General features: G+C 38.1%; 1 protein-coding gene and 1 pseudogene across 4 annotated transcripts in view; one reads left to right on the top strand and one right to left on the bottom strand.

Annotated features, from left to right (window-relative positions):
• The window catches only part of SMAD4 (SMAD family member 4), a 111,555-nt gene that overhangs the window by 38,154 nt on the left and 52,142 nt on the right, over window positions 1–21,259 (bottom strand). For all 4 annotated transcript variants that reach the window (XR_007145671.1, XM_047826653.1, XM_047826651.1 and 1 more), the window contains exons 2-4: window positions 4,035–4,412; window positions 3,020–3,194; window positions 2,555–2,584 (exon numbers count right to left, since the gene is read on the bottom strand). Coding sequence is in view for 3 of the 4 variants with exons in the window: in XM_047826653.1 (XP_047682609.1) it covers window positions 2,555–2,584; window positions 3,020–3,194; window positions 4,035–4,283 (454 nt within the window). In the remaining variant the exon portion in view is untranslated. The remainder of the gene's footprint in view (window positions 1–2,554; window positions 2,585–3,019; window positions 3,195–4,034; window positions 4,413–21,259) is intronic.
• Window positions 16,341–18,604, top strand: LOC125148669 (40S ribosomal protein S4, X isoform-like; annotated as a pseudogene).

The following is a 21,259-nucleotide window of genomic DNA, read 5'->3' as shown; positions in this document are numbered from 1 at the left end:
CAAGGATAGATGTCTGCAATATACTTTTTTGCAAAAGAAAAAAAGTAGGTTACAAAACACTATTGTACACTATGATCACATGCATGTTTAAAAAATCACATCACGTAATTTAAAAAGCAAGGTCCGGAACAAGTGCACAATATGCTTTTTATTTAAGAAAGGAGGGAAATAATACGTGTATTTTTGCGTAAAGAAACCCTGGAAGGAAACACCAGAAACTAATAAAAGTGATTACCTGAGGTAGGGGGGAATGGGGGCAAGGGTGGGAGCACTTCTTTTCACTGTATACCTTTTTATAGTATTTTGATTTATGGACCATGTATTGCCTATTCAAAAAAATAAAATTAAAAAACATATAGTATATATTTTTTAAGTCCAGAAAAACAGACACCAAACTATTAAGTATTTTTCTTTATGGACTAGCATTCCACAAATTCATCCACTGAGTAAATATTTATTGAGCACTTATGTTCCAGGTACGGTTCTAGCACTTGGGATATATTAATAAACAAAAGAAAAATCTCTACCCTCATAGAACTTACACTCTTCTGTAATACTTTTTTATTGTTTAAGTATCTAATATTGAGTACACATTACTCCAGCTTCTCCTAGTTGTCCATCTTGATCTTCATCTAATCAAGTGTGGACAATGCCACCTACCATGGAGGGGATAATGGGAATGGTGCAACACTTGAATTCACTTGGCTCAGTCAGTACCTGACACAAATGTGTACTTAGTAAGTGTTAGCTGTGATGATTTCATTGTACTTTTAGAGCAGTCATACCTGTAGTGACTGGAAAATGTCCTATGAAGTGTAAGGAATATGTATAAGGGACAGAAAAGCTGAAGCCACTGGGCTCACCTCCGACCACAGCACTTCTCTGATGCTACTCTTGCTGTCTCATTTACCTTTTCCTTTTCCTTCCTCCACTAGACTATGAGCTACCTAGAGTAGAGAAAACATACCTTACTTATCCTATCACCCCGAGATCCTAACACAGTACCAAGCAATACATGCTCATTAAATCTTCTTAAAATGAATATGCAGGCTGATGTGGTCATGGAAAGTTTCATAGAAGACAGGAAATAAGCTGGAAATGATTATCACCAAAATTCCAACTCAAAAGTGAAGGAATTATCCCATTTTCTTAACTTTTTCTTTACCTGGCTTTGTATTATTTCTTTGTCCAAATCTAGAAGGGACTGTGAAAAACATCTGTTGTTTTCTGAGGAAATGAACCACTGAACCTGGCCTTAACAAACCACCACTAGGGGGACCTACAAGGCTAAAACAGCCCTAGAGCCACTAAAAAGAGCTGATCATCCACACAATCCGACCAATAACAGCTACTCATGACAGCAGTATTTCAGAGTAAGGGAGGAGTGTGATGAGTCCTCAGAATTGGATCTCCTCACAACCACCACCACTAAGGAAATTCTGATATAATTATCACTACAGTCTCCCAAACCCTAGTACTTTAATTCTCCAAAAGCAGGGATGGAGAAAGGTGAAAATCTGAAGGGTATTTACTTTCGAAGAAAATAAATGACATAATATCAAGGGCTTGAACCAATCTTAAAGGTACTCTTCCCAGACCACTACCACATTACCAACCCACTGTTCTCAGAAACCTACTAACCACTAACAAGTAACAAAAGGCACTAGAATCTTCCTCCATTATTCATGACATAGAAGAAAAATGGACAATAAAAACAAGTAGACTTTCATGCTCTTCCTAAATTTTGTTTAAGGTTGTTAAACAAATGGATGGTAGTTCTGACCCACCCCTAAGACTCTGCAACAAGAAGTGCCAACCCACCGATTTCCCTCCAGAACAGCACACCTTTCTAAGATGACAGTGGTTCTTTATCAGAATTTCTCTGTAAATTAATTAGTTCCTACAAAAATTTTAGTTAATTAACACGTTCTAAGCAACAGCGCTAAAGTTTTAACAGAACTCTGTTCTCAAATATTATACTAAAAAACAAAACAAAAAACACCCCCCCATTGATTTAATTTCCCCACCTCAAAACTCTCCTTTTAAAAACAGAATTGGAAATTATCTATGAAAGTTAAAGTAGCCTTGTTTTATCGACTCAAAATGTAACAAGACTGAAAAAATATTTACATATATAAATAAGTTAGAAACAAAGAAAAAGTAGAATATTGGTATTTTTAAAGGATATGTTACACATGACTCTAAATTACCAGACATTATCGGTATCTATATTCATTTAAACTGTTCTGTGAGATTTTCTTCCAAAATAGTCTGTTTTTACCAATCAAAAAATATTGTTTATGTTTTATATTCTCCTATCATTTTTTTTTAGACCATTTTGGTACATAAGTGTAGTTCAAATCCAAAGAACCAACAGCCTATTTAAATCCAGTTTTAAATACTGATAAATGTCCCCCCAAATCTACATTTCCAAAACAGTAAGTATTTTTCTTGAAAATGCTACCAGAACTCACACAAACTAATTTTAGGTCAATAAAAAATAGAGGGGACAGGATAAAAGAAAACAGAAAGTTACAAGAAACAGATTACCTACCATTACTCTGCAGTGTTAATCCTGAGAGATCTTAATTTTTTAAAGGGGAAAAGAAAATGAAACATTAATCATTACCACAATAATATTTTCCATTGTATTTAAAATTACAAAATGTAATTTTACTTCACAAACCATTTCAATCCAAGATTAGTAGTATAAATACTACTATTTATAACTGACAATACATAAACTATTCAACCTATAATGCCTTCCATCTTATTTTTTAAAAATAATGTTCTAAATGGGCAGAATATGAGCTATAGTGTATACTTAATTTTAGCAGTCAAAATACAAATCTGTTCTAAAGTTCAAATTTAAATATTTATATTTCATTAAGAATATCTGACTCTTTAACCTTAGTTGAAGTACTGGGCTATCTCCAAATTTATAATTTAATGTAGAAAAATCAAATTATTGAGATCTGTTCCCTTTGTGCATCTAAGGATAAGAGCAAGGTCTACTCACCAATTCCAGGTGATACAACTCGTTCATAGTGATATGGATTTACACAGACACTATCACATTTTAAGTCAAATGCATACTGACAATATTTAACATGTTTGAGTTCATTTTTGTGAAGATCAGGCCACCTCCAGAGACGGGCATATATCACATGAGGAAATCCTTTCCGACCAGCCACCTAGGAAAAACAAACAACCATTTACTGGTCATCAGTTAATATACTAATCATACATTAAATAAGGCACTTAATATACATTCTCATTTAATTCTTACAATCCTACAAAGTCAGTATTATAACTCCCATCTCATAAGTGAGAAACATTTATGAACTAAAGTTACTTCTTTGAGACCTGTGCTCAAGTTTTTAAAATGCAAAAAAAAAAAAAAGTATGAGTTTGCTGAAGTACCCATTTCTAAAATCTAGAAATAAACATTTTAAATCTAATGACAGAAGATTTCTGTATGTTTCTTTAAAAACACGCAGCACAGAAGATATATGATATAGTTCTATACAAAAAATACAACCACTGAAAATGAAAGATTAAAAAAATTATAAGATATAAGCTTTTAATACTAAATTTTAAAGATATGCTTGATTTCTTTTAGAGTTTTTCATATAAAAGTACCAAATATACAGTATCAGATTTCTAAATTATAAAAGGACCAAATATAACTCAGTTTTTAAAATGTACATATAATACCAAAAAAAGAAGGAAAAAAAGCTACAAAAATGAATACCAAAGTGCTAAAGGTATGGGGTTTCTTCTGCTTTTTGCTTTTATTTTCCAAATTTTCTACTTTGAATTTTTTTCTTGTAACATTAAAAAACTTAAAATATAACTTTATTATAAGGAACATCTATTCTTCCATATATTCCCATAATCATATTGGTACAGGATGTAGAGTACCTGAAGAAATGGAGCAAACATTAAATTATCCAATAGTAATATAAGAGAAAGCAAGAATATTTTAATCTGCCACTACAAAACATATAGAAAAACTCTAGAACAAGACTAACCTGAAGCCTCCCATCCAATGTTCTCTGTATGGTAACACATTTGCTAGGATGAGCTCCATTTGTAGTTATAGCTGTTATTAAAGAATCCAGTTCATCTTTTTTCTCCTTCAGCTTCTTTACCAAACTTTCAATTGCTCTCTTTGCAAATGTTTCACTCTCTCCACCTTGTCTATGGCACATCAAACTATGTACAATGCTCAGACAGGCATCATTACTTGTTGGTGTATTTGTAATAGACATATTGTCCATTTGTCAAAGTTATTCTTTTAAATCAAATAGGTCTCCAATTTCCGGAGAAATTTTGATCTTTTGGAGGCAGTGAAAAACAATGACTAACGTTGCAAGGAAAATTATTAGGCATGTGGTATTCAGGATAACCTAAAAAAAATGAGACATAGACATTAAAACACATTTCACAAAGTAGATTCAATTACTTGGGAAAAGAGGGAGTTGCTTCAGTTAAGTCAAAGACTCAATGTACATAATTTAAATTTTGTAGAGTTTTAAATAACTTAATTAAAATGTTGCTGTTTCTGACATTCAAAAAAAATATTAAAGTTAGGCCTTCTCATTATTATAGGGGCATACTCAATCAAGTCTTGTGGACTGAACTAGTCACCCTAAAGTTAAATCTTAACATGACTTTTTTAAATGATTACTAATGAAGACCAGCACTTTAAAACACGCTTGATTGACTAGTTAAACCTAAATGTCTACCATAATACACATGAAAAATTTACCATCACCTGATACGAAATGCTGTTTATCAGTTAAAAACACCCATCTTTGTTATAAGAGACCACTGACAACAGTAAAAAAGATGAACACAAATTTTTAAATGGGCAAAGGTTCTAATACTCCTCTCTCCAAAGAATGGCCAATATGCATATGAAATATGCTAACATCACTAGTCAACAGGGAAATGCAAATCAAAAACACAAGGAGATACCACTTCACATTCACTAGGTTGAGTAAAGCAAAAGGGTAGATAATCATAAATATTGGTGAGGAAGTGGAGAAACGGTACCCTCATCCACTGCTGGCGGAACTGCAAAATGGTACAGCCACTTTGAAAAGTAGTTTGACAATTCCTCAGAATGTGAAACACAGAGTTACCGTATGACCCAGGAATTCCACACTTAGCAATTCTACCCAAGATTACTGAAAGCCTATGTCCACACAAAAACCTGTACATAAATGTTCACAGCAGTTATCATTCGTAACAGCCAGAAGTGTAATACAAATGTCCATTAACTAATGACTATTTAAATGAGTATATATATCCATACAATGTAAACATTATTCAGTCATAAAAAAGAATGAAGTACCATTACCATGCTAAAACATGGATGAACCTGGAATACATGCTAAGTGAAAAAAGCCAGTCACAAAAGGCCACATATCGTATAATCCCATTTACAAGAAATATCTGAACAGGCAAATGCATACAAAGAAAAAGTAGATTAGTGGTTGCCAGAGGCAACTCCAAAGGATATGGAGTTTTAGGCCTAATAAAATATCCTAAAATTGATAATGGTGATAGTTGCACAACTCTATCACTATATGAAAACCACTGAATTATACATTTTAAAAGAGTGAATTTTAGAGTATATCAATCATATCTCAATAAAGTTACTATTCTTTTTAATGGTTATTTATTTTTGAGACAGAGAGCCGCAAGCCCGTGGGGCAGGGACAGAGAAAGAAGGGGGAGAGAGATAGTCCCAAGCAGGCTCAGTGCTGTCAGCACAGAATCCAATGCGACACAGGGCTCAACACAGGGCCCAGTCTCACAAGCCATTAGATCATGCCCTGAGCCAAAATCAGGAGTCAGATGCTTAACCAAGGTGCCCCCCAATAAAGTTGTTATTAAAAACCAAGGTGCCCCCCAATAAAGTTGTTATTAAAATGAAAGACCACTTAATTCCTCAAAAGATTTTACCTGTAATAAAGTAAGTTATTTTCAACAGAAATCAAAATATAGAAAATGAGTATTAGTGAAGCATCTATCCAATATGTGTGAAACTAAAGTAACTTATCTAACCTTAAGATCCCACATGGAATAAGAAAAGGCCATCAGTCTAAGAATAAATGAAGTAAAGCAGGAGTGGAGGCTATACTTTATGCTGAGCTGTTTTTAATTTGTTTGCTGATGATATTCTATTCCATGCCTATTCTGCTTTTATTTTGCTATTTACTTGAATCATTAAAAATCTACCCCCCTGGGTACCTGGCTGGCTCAGTCGGTAAAGCATGTAACTCTTGTTCTTGGGGTCGAGTTCAAGGCCCACATTGGGCATAGAGTTTTACTAAAATTAATCTACCCGCACCCCCCCCCAACCAAATTAATAAAACTAACTCATCAGTCTCTACCAAAGCTTGTTACTCTTCTGATGACTTTTACTTTATTTAATTCCACTCAATTACCCAGCACTGGAAAGCGTGATAAGTCATCTCTGACTTCCTTCTCTCTTTTCCTACCCCCATTACTTCTCTCTTTTACTACCCCCATATTCTCTCACAAAGTTACATGATTCTCTACCTTTGTCATTTCTAGCAGTCTCCTCTCTATTCTCCCTGATGCTGTTGTAGTTTTGGGTCTCCTAGGCATTTCTATCAATCACTTGGTATTTACCTCATGTTCTCCTCTATTGTTATCTGTTTTACATAAATGCCTGTCTTCTCAACTAAATTAGCCCAATACAGAGAACGTTTTCTTATACCTTTGAATAGCAAGCATTTGCCCACATTCAATGAATACATGTTGAAGGTAGATTTTCTGAATAACCCAAGATTACCTGACTGGGGTGGTGGGGGACGCTGGGAGTCAGAGACCTGGGTTAGAATCCCAGCTCTCACACTAAGTAGTTGGACAGATTAAGTTAAACTCTGAACGTGGCTTAAAAGGAGTACACAGAGCTCAAGGAAGAAAAACTACATGAAATGCCTAGCACATAATGTTCAGTAAAAAGCAGCTACAGTGTGAGTACTAAAATGTTTAGTGTTTATAGTCTGAGTACTAGAATGTTTACTTTAAAAGAAGATTTTCCCATAACACATTACTCATGCTTCTGTATTTCTATTAAAACTTGTAAAAGAAAATTCAGAAGGGCAAGGACAGAAGTAAATCACTCATTCAGGACTCACAACTCCTCTACAGGAGCCAGGCAAATTATATAAATATCTCGGATTTAAAGAAAAGTACTGAGGAGCACAAGTGCACACCCATCAAAAATGGGTAAACACTATTCACTTCCCATGGAAGTGGCGTTTGAGAGTGCTAGACCACTGCTAACCGATCTCCAATGCCCAATTGTATATAAAATCTTATTTTTAAGTATCAGCAACTTATTTGTGGAGAAAGGGGAGGAAGGAAGAGGAAGAGAGAAAAACCACCGTGTATGCCAAACACAACACACCTTCAACTCAAGGCTGGCCCAAGACACTGAGGGGGGCACCTGCTGGGATGAGCACTGGGTGCTGTATGGAAACCAATTTGACAATAAATTATAGTTAATAGCAATAAAAAAAAAAAAAGCTGGCCCAAGAGAACCACCAGTTTGAAATTTCTGAATGCCAACATCACAACAATTTTAAGATCTAGACTGAAAGATCTACAGTACAGGGACTGTACTTGTCTCATTCATTAGATGTGCCCAACTCCTAGCACTTGTGAGTGCTCCTTACGGTCAAATGGATGCATTTCTGTATGCACTGTCAGATCCATGCTCATGCTATTTCTTTTGTCTAAAACATCCAGTCTCATTTTATCCACATGGCTAAGTCCTAGTTATCCTTCAAATTGCAGCTTAAATGTCTCCTCTCCCCACCAATCTGGAGAATGACTTTCCTGGTATGTTTACTGTGTATTCCTGGTATGTTAATTGATTCCCTCCCTCAAATTTAAAACACACCCCAATTACAACCCAACACGTTATATTACAGTTATATGATTACGTCTTTGTCTTACACTGTTGCCACAAATCTAGAAGTTCAAGAAAACAGCAAAACTTTCTCACCTTAGAAATTCCCAGCACCATGCACACTTCCTGACATACATGAGGCAAATATGGAGTGACTATAGATTTTTTATTCTGTGGCATTTCCTTGCAACAAATTTTAAAGAATACAAAATTTTTGTTGTTAAATTCATTTTCTGGGGGCGCCTGGGTGGCGCAGTCGGTTAGGCGTCCGACTTCAGCCAGGTCACGATCTCGCGGTCCGGGAGTTCGAGCCCCGCGTCAGGCTCTGGGCTGATGGCTCAGAGCCTGGAGCCTGTTTCCGATTCTGTGTCTCCCTCTCTCTCTGCCCCTCCCCCGTTCATGCTCTGTCTCTCTCTGTCCCAAAAATAAATAAACGTTGAAAAAAAAAATTCGTTTTCTGATATTACATTCCAAAAGATTTGCACCAATTTATAATTAAAGCATTTGAGTGTAATTATTTCCCCACACCCAGATGTTACCATTCCTAAAACTTAAGCTATTTGGGACCTAATGGTATCTTAGAAACTGTTTTAACAGTTTCCTTTGAAAACTTTCTTAGGCACCATGTTCTTGATTTTATCCTTGTTGAATTCCTATGATCACAAGTGCCTAAAACATAATATAAAGTTCCTTGCATAAAAAATAATACGTGGGCTCCTGGGCGGCTCAGTCACAGTTAAGCATCGGACTCTTGCTTTCGGCTTAGGTCATGATCTCATGAGTTGTGAGATCGTGCCTCAAGTTGGGCTCTGTGCTGACAGCCACTGACAATGCCAGGCTGCTTGGGATTCTCTCTCTCTCCTTCGCTCTCTGCCTCTCCCCAACTCGTGCTCTCTCTCTCTCTCAAAATAAGTACACATCTTTAAAAGATAAAATAATACCAACAGGGATATATACGTGTTTTCCTACGTTAAACAGCTCTGGATTATAATTTTTTACAAGTGGTACGGAATGATAGACAAAGGTACTAGAACGGTATAAACAAAACTGTAAGTTCTGATTAAAACTCTAGCAGTATAACTGGGCAAGTTACTATGTTTTTCAATTATCTTATCTGTAAAATGGGAACAACTTTACAGATTCTCTACGGTAATCAAATGCAACAGTGTATATAAAAGCAATCTAGGGGGGCGCCTGGGTGGCTTGGTCGGTTAAGCATCCGACTTCGGGACTTCAGCTCAGGTCATGATCTCACGGCCCGTGAGTTCGAGCCCCGTGTCGGGCTCTGTGCTGACCGCTCAGAGCCTGCAGCCTGTTTCAGATTCTGTGTCTCCCTCTGTCTCTGCCCCTCCCCTGTTCATGCTCTGTCTCTCTCTGTCTCAAAAATAAATAAACGTTGAAAAAAAAATTAAAAAAAAAAAAAAGCAATCTAGGAACCATAAATTGACCAATTCAACAAACTCTGTATCTAAAATATGCACAAAGCACTCCAGATACAAAAAGCAAGTAGCACATAATCAGAAAGTGGTTCTCAACTCTACCAAATATCCCATTTTTGTTAACAAATAATTTATATTACCTCCTCTTAGTTATTCTGAAACAAAGTTCTAACACACGTATTTTTAAAAATTTAACAATACTTTAATTATGACAGCATAATTATGACAAATTCACACCTTCCAAGAGAGGTGTGGTGTTTTGGCAACTCCAACAGCACAATGGCACTGCAGATGGTGAGACGGATTTCCGCAAATGGTGAATTCTTGATAAAGTGCCAAACATAACAACTTCAACTTAAGAAAAAGAATTAAGATGGGGCGCCTGGGTGGCTCAGTCGGTTGGGCGTCCAACTTCGACTCAGGTCATGATCTCATGGTTCATGAGTTCGATTGCCGCATCAGGCTCTGTGCTAACAGCTCCGAGTCTGGAGCCCATTTCGGATTCTGTGTCTCCCTCTCTCTCTGCCCCTCACCAACTCATGCTCTCTCTCAAAAATAAATAAACATTTAAAAAATTGTAAGAAAAAGAATTAAGAGAAACTTAATTCCTGAAAAACTGACTATACGTTAAGATGGAGTCAGATAGTAAGCTAGTTATAACATTTTCCTCCTACATGAATTTCTGGGGCATGTCAAAGTGCTACGAGATGCATTGGTAATTCTTCACAGAACCTCACATTACAGGATGGCATCCCTTACCCTCATCTACCAAAGTTCCTCTCACTAATTTCCACAACATCCCTTAAACAGCACTACTTACTCCACTGAGAACCACTAATCTAAAAGATCCAAAATATTACTACACTAAGTAAGAGATGCTAATAGAGGTAGGTACTAAAGTGATTCAGGACCATAAGTGAGAAAGGATGGAAGTCCAGAGATAAAGTAAGTCTGAGCATGATGTATCAGGCTAGGCTAGGCTAGGCTGCAGCAACCACCAACCCTCAAAATATCAGTGGCTTAAAACAAAGGTTTATTTTCTGAATAAACTAAACTGTATGTCCATCACAGATAAAAAGGTCACTGCTCACTAACATCTTTCAGGGATCAGGCTAACAAAGACTCCATCACTACCTATGTCCTTAAATGGCAAGAGGAAAGATAGGATAACTCACGTACTGTCTTTTAAAAAACTTTTTTTAATGTTTATTTATTTTTGAGAGACAGAATATGAGTGGGGAAGGGTCAGAGAGAGAGGGAGACACAGAATCGGAAGCAGGCTCCAGCTCTGAGCCGTCAGCACAGAGCATGACACGGGGCTCGAACTCACGAACCATGAGATCATGACCTGAGCTGAAGTCAGAAGTTCAACCGACTGAGCCACCCAGGCGCCCCAACACATACTGTCTTTTAAAGGCTATCACTTCTGTTCACATTTGATTGGCCAAAGTTAAAAGGCCACGTCAGTGGTTCTCAACCAGGAAAAAACTCTCTCAGGGGACTTTTGGCAATGTTTAAAGAAATTTTTGATGGTCACAACTGCAATAGGGAGGTAGGAGGAAAAGTACTACTGGGTGTCAAGTAGGTAAAGGCTAGAGCTACTGCTAAACATCCTACAATGCACAAGACAGCAACCCACAACAATTTAGCCAACCCAAAATGTCAACAGTGCTGAGGTTGCGACACCCTGGACTATGCCTAATTTCAGTGTGGGGGAAGGAGGCAGAGAAGCACAATACTACCATGTGCCAGAAGAGAGCCATCAGAATACTGGTGGAATAATACTAATAACTACCACACGTGAATAAGAATTTGCCAGGCTGCAGGAAAATCCAGACAAGCAGAGGGATATAGAGTGCAGATGTTTTGTCTAGATTCATCATTAGGAAAGGGGAAGAAATAACATTAGATTTGCATTAGAAAGAAAACTACAGTAAGAACATGGAGAATAACTCTGGAAAGGGAAACAGAAAACTAGTCAGGAGACAATGATCAGAAAAGTGATAGGTTGAGGCATGGGCAATAGAAACAAAGGGAGAACCAATATTTCTAGGTAGAATGGACTAGATTTTTTAATCAACTAAGTATAAAGGGTGAAAAGAAGGGAGAGTCAAAAGAGGACCCATTTCTTAGTTAACTAAATGATAAAGAAAGAATACAAGATTTTAAAAGGGTAAATAAATTCAGTTTTAAATATAGTGAGTTTGAAGAGCTCAGTAGGGAAGGTAAGCCTATTTAAAAGTCTCTAACATACAACTATTAGATAAAGTCTCTGTAATAGAACAAACCATCCCATGATGACAGGGGTAATGGGAGGTAAAAAGTCAGCAAAAGAAATAGAGGCTCCCTTACATCTACCCACCTATTGTGTTATGTCTCTAGCCTTGCACCTGCTATATATCATAAGCTATACTGACCACACGTCTAACAGGAACTCCATGAACTATAGAGCCAGACAACCAAACTAATTAAGATACTCTCTAAAACAGCAAAGATGAATGCTGGCCTGAGAGGTTCTCATGGGAATTCATAAACTTTAGTTAATGAATGTTGACATTTTTTTATTCTCAGATGGCTATTTACTTTTGAATTATTGGCACTATTATACATATGAAACAGATTTTCTAGAAGTTATAGGTATTTTGATCAATGATCAATAAACTAGTTAATATGGGAATATGAGACAAATGCTTCTGTTTAACAAGGGGGAAAAAAGCCTGGCACGGTGAAATATCACTAGAAAGAAATTCAAACTATAGGTTTACAAGCAGAAAACATAAAAAGGTTGTGCAGGCTTAGTTCAGCTGCCTACAGCAGAAGTTATAGCCTAGTTTCTAAACAGAGGAAAGTCTAAGAATTGAAGTTCCTTTTTTTTTTTTTAACATTTTATTTATGAGACAGAGAGAGACAGAGCGTGAGCGGGGGAAGGGCAGAGAGAGAGTGAGACACAGAATCCGAAGCAGGCTCCAGGCTCTGAGCTGTCAGCACAGAGCCCGAGGCGGGGCTCGAACCCACATACCGTGAGATCCTGACCTGAGCTGAAGTCAGACACTCAACCGACTGAGCCACCCAGGTGCTCCTAAGAATTGAAGTTCCTTAAACTGAGGGCAACGGGAGAAAAACTCCAAAGAGCACAAAGGATTAAGTGCACAGGTATAAGTGATTATAAAATCTCAGGTGCAAATAATACAATCAAATAAAAAGAATGTTTTTGTGCTAACATTTAAGGTGAACTACAAGGGGAAACGACTGGGTGGCTCAGTTGGTTGAGCACCTAACTCTTGATCTCCTTGATTTTGGCTCAGATCACGATCTGACGGTTCAGTTCATGAGATGGAACCCCGCGTTGGGCTTTGCGCTGACAGCACGGAGCCTGCTTAGGATCTTCTCTCCCTCTCTCTCTGCTCCTCCCCTGTTTGCGCTCTCTCTCTCTCAAAATAAATAAACTTAAAAAAGAGAAAGATGAACTACAAGGGACAAATTTAGAGATAAGCTTCTTGTTTACCCACTGGTCTTGGGTAAGTGTCATACTGGTATAGCAGCTTTACCTTAAATAATCTTATTTAAAAATTAACTTTGTAACTAGACTTATTGTGGAGATATTTTTATAACATATAAAAACATCAAATCACCATGATATACACCTGAAACTGATAGGATATTATATGTCGATTATACTTCAATTAAAAAAAAAAAGTTTGCTTCGGAGCACCTGGGTGGCTCAGTCAGTTAAGTGTCCAACTTTGGCTCAGGTCATGATCTCACAGTTCATGAGTTCAAGCCCCGTGTCAGGCTCTGCACTGACAGCTCAGAGCCTAGAACCTGCTTCAGATTCTGTGTCTCCCTCTCCCTCTCTGTTTAATAAACAGAATTTTTAAATAAACATTTTTTTTTAATAAAAAAAAAGTTTGCTTCAATGGTGACTTAACCTCTCTGCATTTCTGGGTTGCATCATCTGGCCCCTTTGGTTGCTGTGCCAGAAATGAGATCCCATGCCCCACCACACAGCATCTCATCCAGGTCCCAGAGGAGGAGGAGAGGCCAGAAACTCAGGGTGACAACTGATCAGTCAGGCTCTGCAGCAGGTCTCAGTGAATGGTCACCTCCAGGTAGTGAAACCATGTAGTCCCAAACAGAAGAGGAAGGCTGGAGCAACAGCTGAAACAGAACAAGCTGCCAAAGCCGCTAAAGAATCCAGAGAATCTTAGAAGGAGCTTAAGATGTGCCTGATCTGAGTATTTCATATCAGAGTTTCAAATACTGTTACTGACAGGGTGTTACAGGCTAAAAGGTCTCTCCCACCCAAATTCATATGTTGAAGCTCTAAACCCCAGAACTCCATCAGAATGTGACTATATTTGGAGACAGAGCTTTAAAGAAGTTAATTAAGGGGGTGCCTGGGTGGTTCAGTGGGTTAAGCATCCAACTCTTGATTTCAGCTCAGGTCATGATCTCACAGTTCGTGAGTTCGAGCCTTGCGTCGGACTCTGCACTGACAGTGCAGAGCTTGCTTGGGATTCTCTGTCTCCCTCTCTCTCTTCCTCCCCCACTTGTTCTCTCTCTCTCAAAAAAAATAAACTTAAAGAGGTTAATTAAGGTTAAAATAAATTTCTATTAAGCCAAAAAAATTAACATTTTTCTAGATTCATAATAGAAGTTAAAAGAAGAAACAACAGGGGCTACCTGGGTGACTCAGTTGGTTAAGCATCCAACTCTTGGTTTCGGCTCAGGTCAGGATCTCACCATTCGTGAGTTCCAGACCCACACTGGGCTCTGTGCGGACAGTGCGGAGCCTGGTTAGGATCCTCTCTCTCCCTCTCTATCCCTCCCCTGCTCACTCACGCTCCCTCTCTCAAAATAAATACACTTCTAAAAAATTAAAAAAAAAAAAAAAAAAAGAATCAACGAAGTCCTCTATGTGAATGTGACACCTGTTTTTTGTCTGCCAACTATCCTGCAATTGATTTTCCAAGGAGAATCTCCCCATCTGGGCAGGTGGGACGATCCCCAGGCTGACTAACCAGAGCCACCTCCTAGCCACATTAGTTGCTTCTAAGATGGGAAAGGACCCAAGTCAGATCAATGACACAGCTCCAGGACTTCTGTTGGAATTGCAAAGGGAAAAAAAATCTCTCTCTGCTGGGCTTGACACTGGAAGTAGTTATCCTCAACCTGACCCAAGACTTTAACAGAAAGGAAAGCAAATACAAGACAATGAGTCCTGATGATACTGGCTGGTTGTGACCCACGATCTGGCACTCTGAGGCCAGCTCTATTTTCAGACCAAGCCAAGGAATTCCCCTTTTGACAAAAATTTGACTGATACATGTTTTCCAGTACATAATTACTAAGCAAAAATTGACTTAACATTCACAGAAATAACAGCGATATAACACAAACCACATAAAAAGTGGAACCAATCATAATCCTGTCAACAATAGACAATTAATAACCTTAAAAATAGCAGTTGTCAAGGGGGGTCTGAGTGGTTCAGTCAGTTAAGCATCTGTCTCTTCATTTCGGCTCAGGTCATAATCTCATGGTTGTGGGATTGAGCCCCACATTGGGCTCTGCATTGCGAAGGGAGCCTGCTTGGGATTCTCTCTCTCCCTCTCTCTGCCCCTCCCCCACACTTGCTCTCTCTCCCTCCCTCTTTCAAAGTAAATAAATAAACATTAAAAAAAAACAGCAGTTGTCAAACTGTCTGGTTTCAGGTCCCCTTATTTACATTCTTAATTACTAAGAATTCCAAACAGCTTTTGTTAATGTTTCTTTCATGTGCTAAAGCTAAAAAGTGTTTAAACATGCATTTTATTAAATTAGTTTAAACTAATAAGCCCATATGTGTTAATATGTTGTATGAAAAATAACTATTTTCCAAAACAAAAACATCAGTATTCAGAGTGACATTGTTTTCCATTTTTGCTAATTTCTTTAGTATCTAACTTAAGACAACTAGATTCTCATCTTTGCTTCTGCACTTTTTTATTTTATTTATTTTTTTAAGATTTTCTTTTTAAGTAATCTCTACATCCAATATAGAGCTCAAACGTACAAGAGTCGCACATTCCACCAACTGAGCCAGGCAGGTGCCCCTGCTTCTGCATTCAATCTGTTGTTTTGGTTAAAGAACATGAAGAAAATGTGCCTCTCACACACACATACTTGGAAAAGGGAGGAGTATTTTAATAGCATGTTAGATCATAATGATTATTCATCTTTTATTCAACACCAAAATGCACCAAATGGCAATCGTTAAAGGTTAGCTGCAATGTGAAATCTGAAACCATATCAACGAACTTCTTGGCTCTGTTTGGTGTATACTGGTGATATATTGGTGACATATCTTGTAACATCATGCATTGGTCACTAAAAAGTACTGGTTCGATGAATTATACAGATCTTCCAAATGCTGGCACACTTCCTTACACAATATACATCTTTTAAAAATCACATTCCTTAATATCATCACCAATCTCATCAGAAAAATCTTTAAGTATTACACAGCTGGTGTAATGATCTGCCCATGGTGACAGACACAAGTTTTCAAATCTAATTTTCACCTGAAAGATCAGGATTTTATCATTGGCAACAGCTAGGTATTCTCCTTGAGTGTCAGGCCCACTTCATTAATTTTCAAGGAAATACCTGACAAATATCCAAGTATGAGAAACTATAGTTCATCTCAGTCAGTTTTAAGTAAAAATAAAAGTGGTATTCCATTCAAAAAAAGTTAATTTACCTTGCAGCTCAACCACACAAGTACTGTTCCTAGAGATGAATCTTGTACTTGGATGTGCAGAAGTATTTTATGCACACTTCCACTGAATCACACAGAGTATTAAAAAGATATGCACTCCAGAGTAGAGATTTCAAAAATAAAACTTATTACTGCTTCACCAAGGCTTTTCTTAAATGAAACAAGACTTTTTCAAACGCTTAAGATGTGTTTGGCTGTGAAGAACAAGTAAAGATTCATACAGTTTAATGCCACTGCCCTGATTCATGCTAAGGTACAAGCGGTGTGCCACCCACTTCTTCACCATCAGTGCAAATATCAACACAGAAATACAGCAAGTAACATATTTTATTATAAAAATAATTTTGATGGGGCGTCTGGGTGGCTCAGTCAGTTGAGCATCCAACTTCGGCTCAGGTCAGGATCTCATAGTTGAGTTTGAGCCCCACCTCAGGCTTTGTGCTGACAGTGCAGAGCCTCCTTCAGATTCTGTTTCCCTCTCTCTCTGCCCCTCCCCTACTTGTGTTCTCTCTCTCACTCAAAATTAAATATTAAAAATAATGACTTCATGAGCCCCCTAAAAGAAAAAGGCCACGGGGACCCCAGGATTTTGTGGACTACACTTTGAGAAACACAATTTTTAATTTTTTTTAGTGTTTATTTATTTTGAGAGAGAGAGCAAGTGGGGGAGGACAGAGAGAGAACCCCAAGCAGGCTCCACGCCATCAGCCCAGAGCCCAATGTGGGGCTCGATCTCACAAACCATGAGATCATGACCTGAGCCGAAACCAAGAGTTGGATGCTCAACTGACTTGAGTCACCCAGGTGCCTTGGGAAACACTGTTCTAAAAACTGAATTTTAATAACTGATAACTGAAAAATACAATTCCTAAAACCTTTGACACAAAGGAAACTATCAACTCATGTAGCTTATTCTTTCAAAAGAGGTGTTTCAGAATCCCCTGCAGGTTAGCCCAGTCCTTCTATGTACCAGGAATGGGGCCCTACCTTTAAAAAGCACTCTAAGAGTTTGAGGTGCTGTCAGTTTCAGAAAGCACTGATCTAGCCTATGCTAGTCTACATACTTCACTTTACAAATTAGCAAAAAGACAGTGAAACAAATTGCAGTATCATGGATATATGCAACTGATAAAAAAGACTAACTGCACAGGGCACCAGGGTGGCTCGGTCAGTTAAGTGCCTGACTTTGGCTCAGGTCATGATCTCACGGTTTGTGAGTTGGAGTCCCACGTCAGGCTCTGTACTGATAGCTTGGAGCCTGCTTCAGATTCTATGTCTCCCTCTCTCTGTGCCCCTCCCCTGTTCGCGCTCTCTCTCTAAAAAATAAACATTTAAGAAACTTTTAAAAAAGACTAACTGCACAAGTTACATCATTTTTCTTTAAAACTCGCTGCTTAATTTCAACATGTATACACACGAAATTCTTCCTTTAACTAATTTAGTGGGACATATCTATGACAGAGATGTACCTAGTGTGTTTGTGTACAATGATACCTGGTTTATCTTACCACATTAAGTACTACTTCCGGCCATCCTTTCACCAAATTACTGAATTGTTACAATGATTAGCATCTGTTGATATGCTCTAGAATTCACTAATGAATACCATTGATAAATATCCTTCATAAAGTTTTACATTTAGAAATATATTTTGCTCTTTTCATGCCTATTGTGGCCATGCTTGTGGTCCCAAGAAGCCTCTGAAGCATGTAGCAGCTCCAGAGCACAGGATGCTGGATTAACTGATTGGTATGTTTGCCCCTCATCCATCTACCAGTCCCCATAAACTGAGAGATCATCTCCTTCTCATTATTTCCCTAAAGATCAGACTAGGTATGTCCTAACAGGACGTGAAGTAGAGAAGATCTGTATGTAGTGTTTTATTAAGATTGATGACATCGTCCACACTGATACAACCTACCCTGCTGGTTTTACGGATGTCATCAGCATTGACAAAACTGGGGAGAATTTGTCTCATTTATGACACCAAGGGTCACTTTGCTGTTCATCAGATTTCACCTAAGGAGGCCAAGTATAAGTTGTGCAAAATGAGAACAATCTTTATGGGGATAAAAGGAATGCCTCATCTGGTGACCCATGATGCTCTCACCATCTGCTATCCTGATCCCCTCAATCAAGGTGAATGACACCATTCAGAATGTTGGAGACTAGAAAGATTACTGATTTCATCAAGTTTGATACCGGTAATCTGTGTATGGTGACTGAAGGTTCTAACCTGGGAAGAACTGGGTCACGTGAAAGATGCCAATGGCAACAGCTTTGCCACCAGCTCTCCAATATTTTTGTTAATCACAAAGGCAACAAAACATGGATTTCCCTTCCCCATGGAAACGGTATCCACCTCACCATTGCTGAAGAGAGAGACAAGAGACTGGGGGCCAAAAGAGCAGTGGGTAAAATGGTCCGTAGGTGATGTGATTGGAAGTCTTTATACTTAAAGATCATATAGCATGAAAAAAAAAACCAGAAATACATTTTGACTTGAAAAGATTGAATTCATCAATATTAAAATATAGAAATTATCCCTTACTACAAAAAAACACAAATAGTAGCAGTCCTTTAAAAAAAAAACAAACATAAATGATATGCATTCTAAACATGCAAATTGGGATTTGACAGATTTTAAGTAAATTACTCCAGTGCATCAATGACTGCAAAATAAAGCTGGTACCATATTAAAGCAATAAGGATAAGCATACTAATATATCCAAAGCCTATAAAATCAAGAGCTATTTTTTTTTAAATATATAATACAGATTCCCATGCCTCCTCCACTCAATTCCCATTCTGAATCTGTGTGTGTGTTGGGATGGAGCATGGGAAGAGAGAAATAAAGCTCTTCCAGAGATGGAGATGCAACCACTCTTCAACTAGCACTTGGGAACTACTCCAGGTGATGTAAATGAACTGGACATGCCCTCCTTGGATGATATAAAAAAATGCTAACTGGTGGGGCCTGCTGAACAACTGTCTCCCAGTGTTTAACTCCTGACAGCAAAAAGGTGCAGCTTGCCTCTCAGAACCAGTGAAGTGACTAGTTAACTGGTGCCTAGAAAATGTTATGGCTTCCAAGCAGATTAACCTTCCCCCCTTGAAGAACAAATTCCACTGGGAGTTTAGATGGTAATTTTGGCACCTACACAAAATCCTAAATCTCTAAAAGGAGCCCAAGTAAGTATTTTAGAGTACTTGGCCGGCCGGGGGGGGGGCGGAGAGATCAACTCCCTATTCAGAATAGTGATGCTATACCAACTTCTTATCCTGGGAAATACAAGTACCTAAAACTTGCTACCAGACACTTCAAATGAATTGAAAAACAAAGAGGAGAAAAGGGGAGAGAGCGACAAATGAAGAGACAAACACTGAAGCAAAACGAATGGGGCAATACCTTCAAGAGACCCATTAAATTAGATGTGAGATGATTACATAGTACACAGACACCTCATTGTATTAAAGAATGTAAAGCCAACACAAGTTGAAACAGTTCAAAAAATAAAGTTAGATGGAGTGTCTGGGTGGCTCAGTGGGTTGAGCATCTGACTTCAGTTCAGGTTGTGATCTCTCACAGTTCATGAGTTCGAGGCCCACATCAGGCTTGCTGCAGTCAGCCTATCAAGCACAGAGCCCACTTCAGATCCTCTGTTCCCCTCTCTCTACCCCTCCCTCACTCTGTCTCAAAAAATAAATTAAAAACATTTAAAAAAATTAAGTTAGAGGACTCTAACAGCTAAACCACCTCCAACTCTGATCTTGCTGCACCCCAGGCCAAATGAATCACAATTTCTGGAGGTAGGATCCAGCCACCAGTATTTTGTAAAGCTCCCCGAAAGATTTCAAAATGCAGCCAAAGTTGAGAACTACTGTCCTAAACCTTGGGAGTAAAAAGGCAATAAAAAGATGGATCCCATACAGTTACAAGTTTTCTAAAATGCAATTTTCATTTAACACAGTCTTTGAGCCTAAACGTATTTACAATTATCACCAACTTAAAAAAAAATTTTTTTAATGTTTATTTTTGAGAGAGAGAAAGAGAGACAGAGTGTGAGCAGGGGAGGGGAAGAGAGTGAAGGAGACACAGAATCGGAAGCAGTACAGGCTCCAAGCTATCAGCACAGGGCCTGACGTGGGGCTCAAACTCACGGACCGTGAGATCATGACCTGAGCCAAAGTCGGGAACTTAACCTACTGAACCACACAGGCACCCCCAATTATCACCAATTTTAAATTAAGATGTTATAATAGACACTTTTTTTTGAGAGAGAGAGAACAGAAGCCTGGGAGAGGGGAGAGGGGGAGAGGGAGAGAGGGGGAGGGAGAGAATCTCAAGTAGGCTCCACGCTCAGCATGGAGCCAGAGATGGGGTTTGATCCCACCACCCTGGGACCATGACCTGAGCCAAAATCAAGAGCCAGATGCTCAACTGACTGAGGCACCCAGGTACCCCAACAGATACTCTTTATAATCGGTCTCTTGTAGCTAGCTATCTGACCTGTATCATTTGCAGTAGCAAATAATCAAGACTTAAATTATAAGATTCTGACCACCCATCATCTTAGTTTTACATAAGTACCACCCTAGTTTCTATCCACTTTCATGGTTAAAACAAATTTTCCTGGATGCCAAACATATCACATAATAGTGTCAAGGTGACACAACCTAAAATACCTTGTTCCTGAGAAACTGGAATTCGGCCACATTTTCCATCACCAAAATTACACATTTTAAAAATGAAACAAAAAATCCAAAAATACTAAATCTGACTCATTATCAAGCATGTTTTGTTATGTTATGATGCAAACAGTATCATACTGAAAGTTATTCAAATGAATATCTAGACATATTTGTCAACTGTTTCTCTTTTTAAACCAACTGAATCTTCATCAACTGTTGAGTAAAAAGCCCTAAATTTGATAATTTAACAAAATTAAATTCTGTGTTATGCTGATCTAAGTCCTTTAACTTTCATTGAGTGTAGAAAATAACGAAATCAATGAAAGTCATATTAGTTTTACACATGATTAAACATCACCTCAGAGTCATGTTTATTTTTTTAAATGTTTATTCATTTTTGAGAGAGAAAGA

The sequence above is a fragment of the Prionailurus viverrinus genome, chromosome D3 (assembly GCF_022837055.1).
Source record: "Prionailurus viverrinus isolate Anna chromosome D3, UM_Priviv_1.0, whole genome shotgun sequence".
In the NCBI taxonomy this organism is placed as follows: Eukaryota; Metazoa; Chordata; class Mammalia; order Carnivora; family Felidae; genus Prionailurus; species Prionailurus viverrinus.
This window is presented reverse-complemented; position numbering and strand designations above follow the sequence as displayed.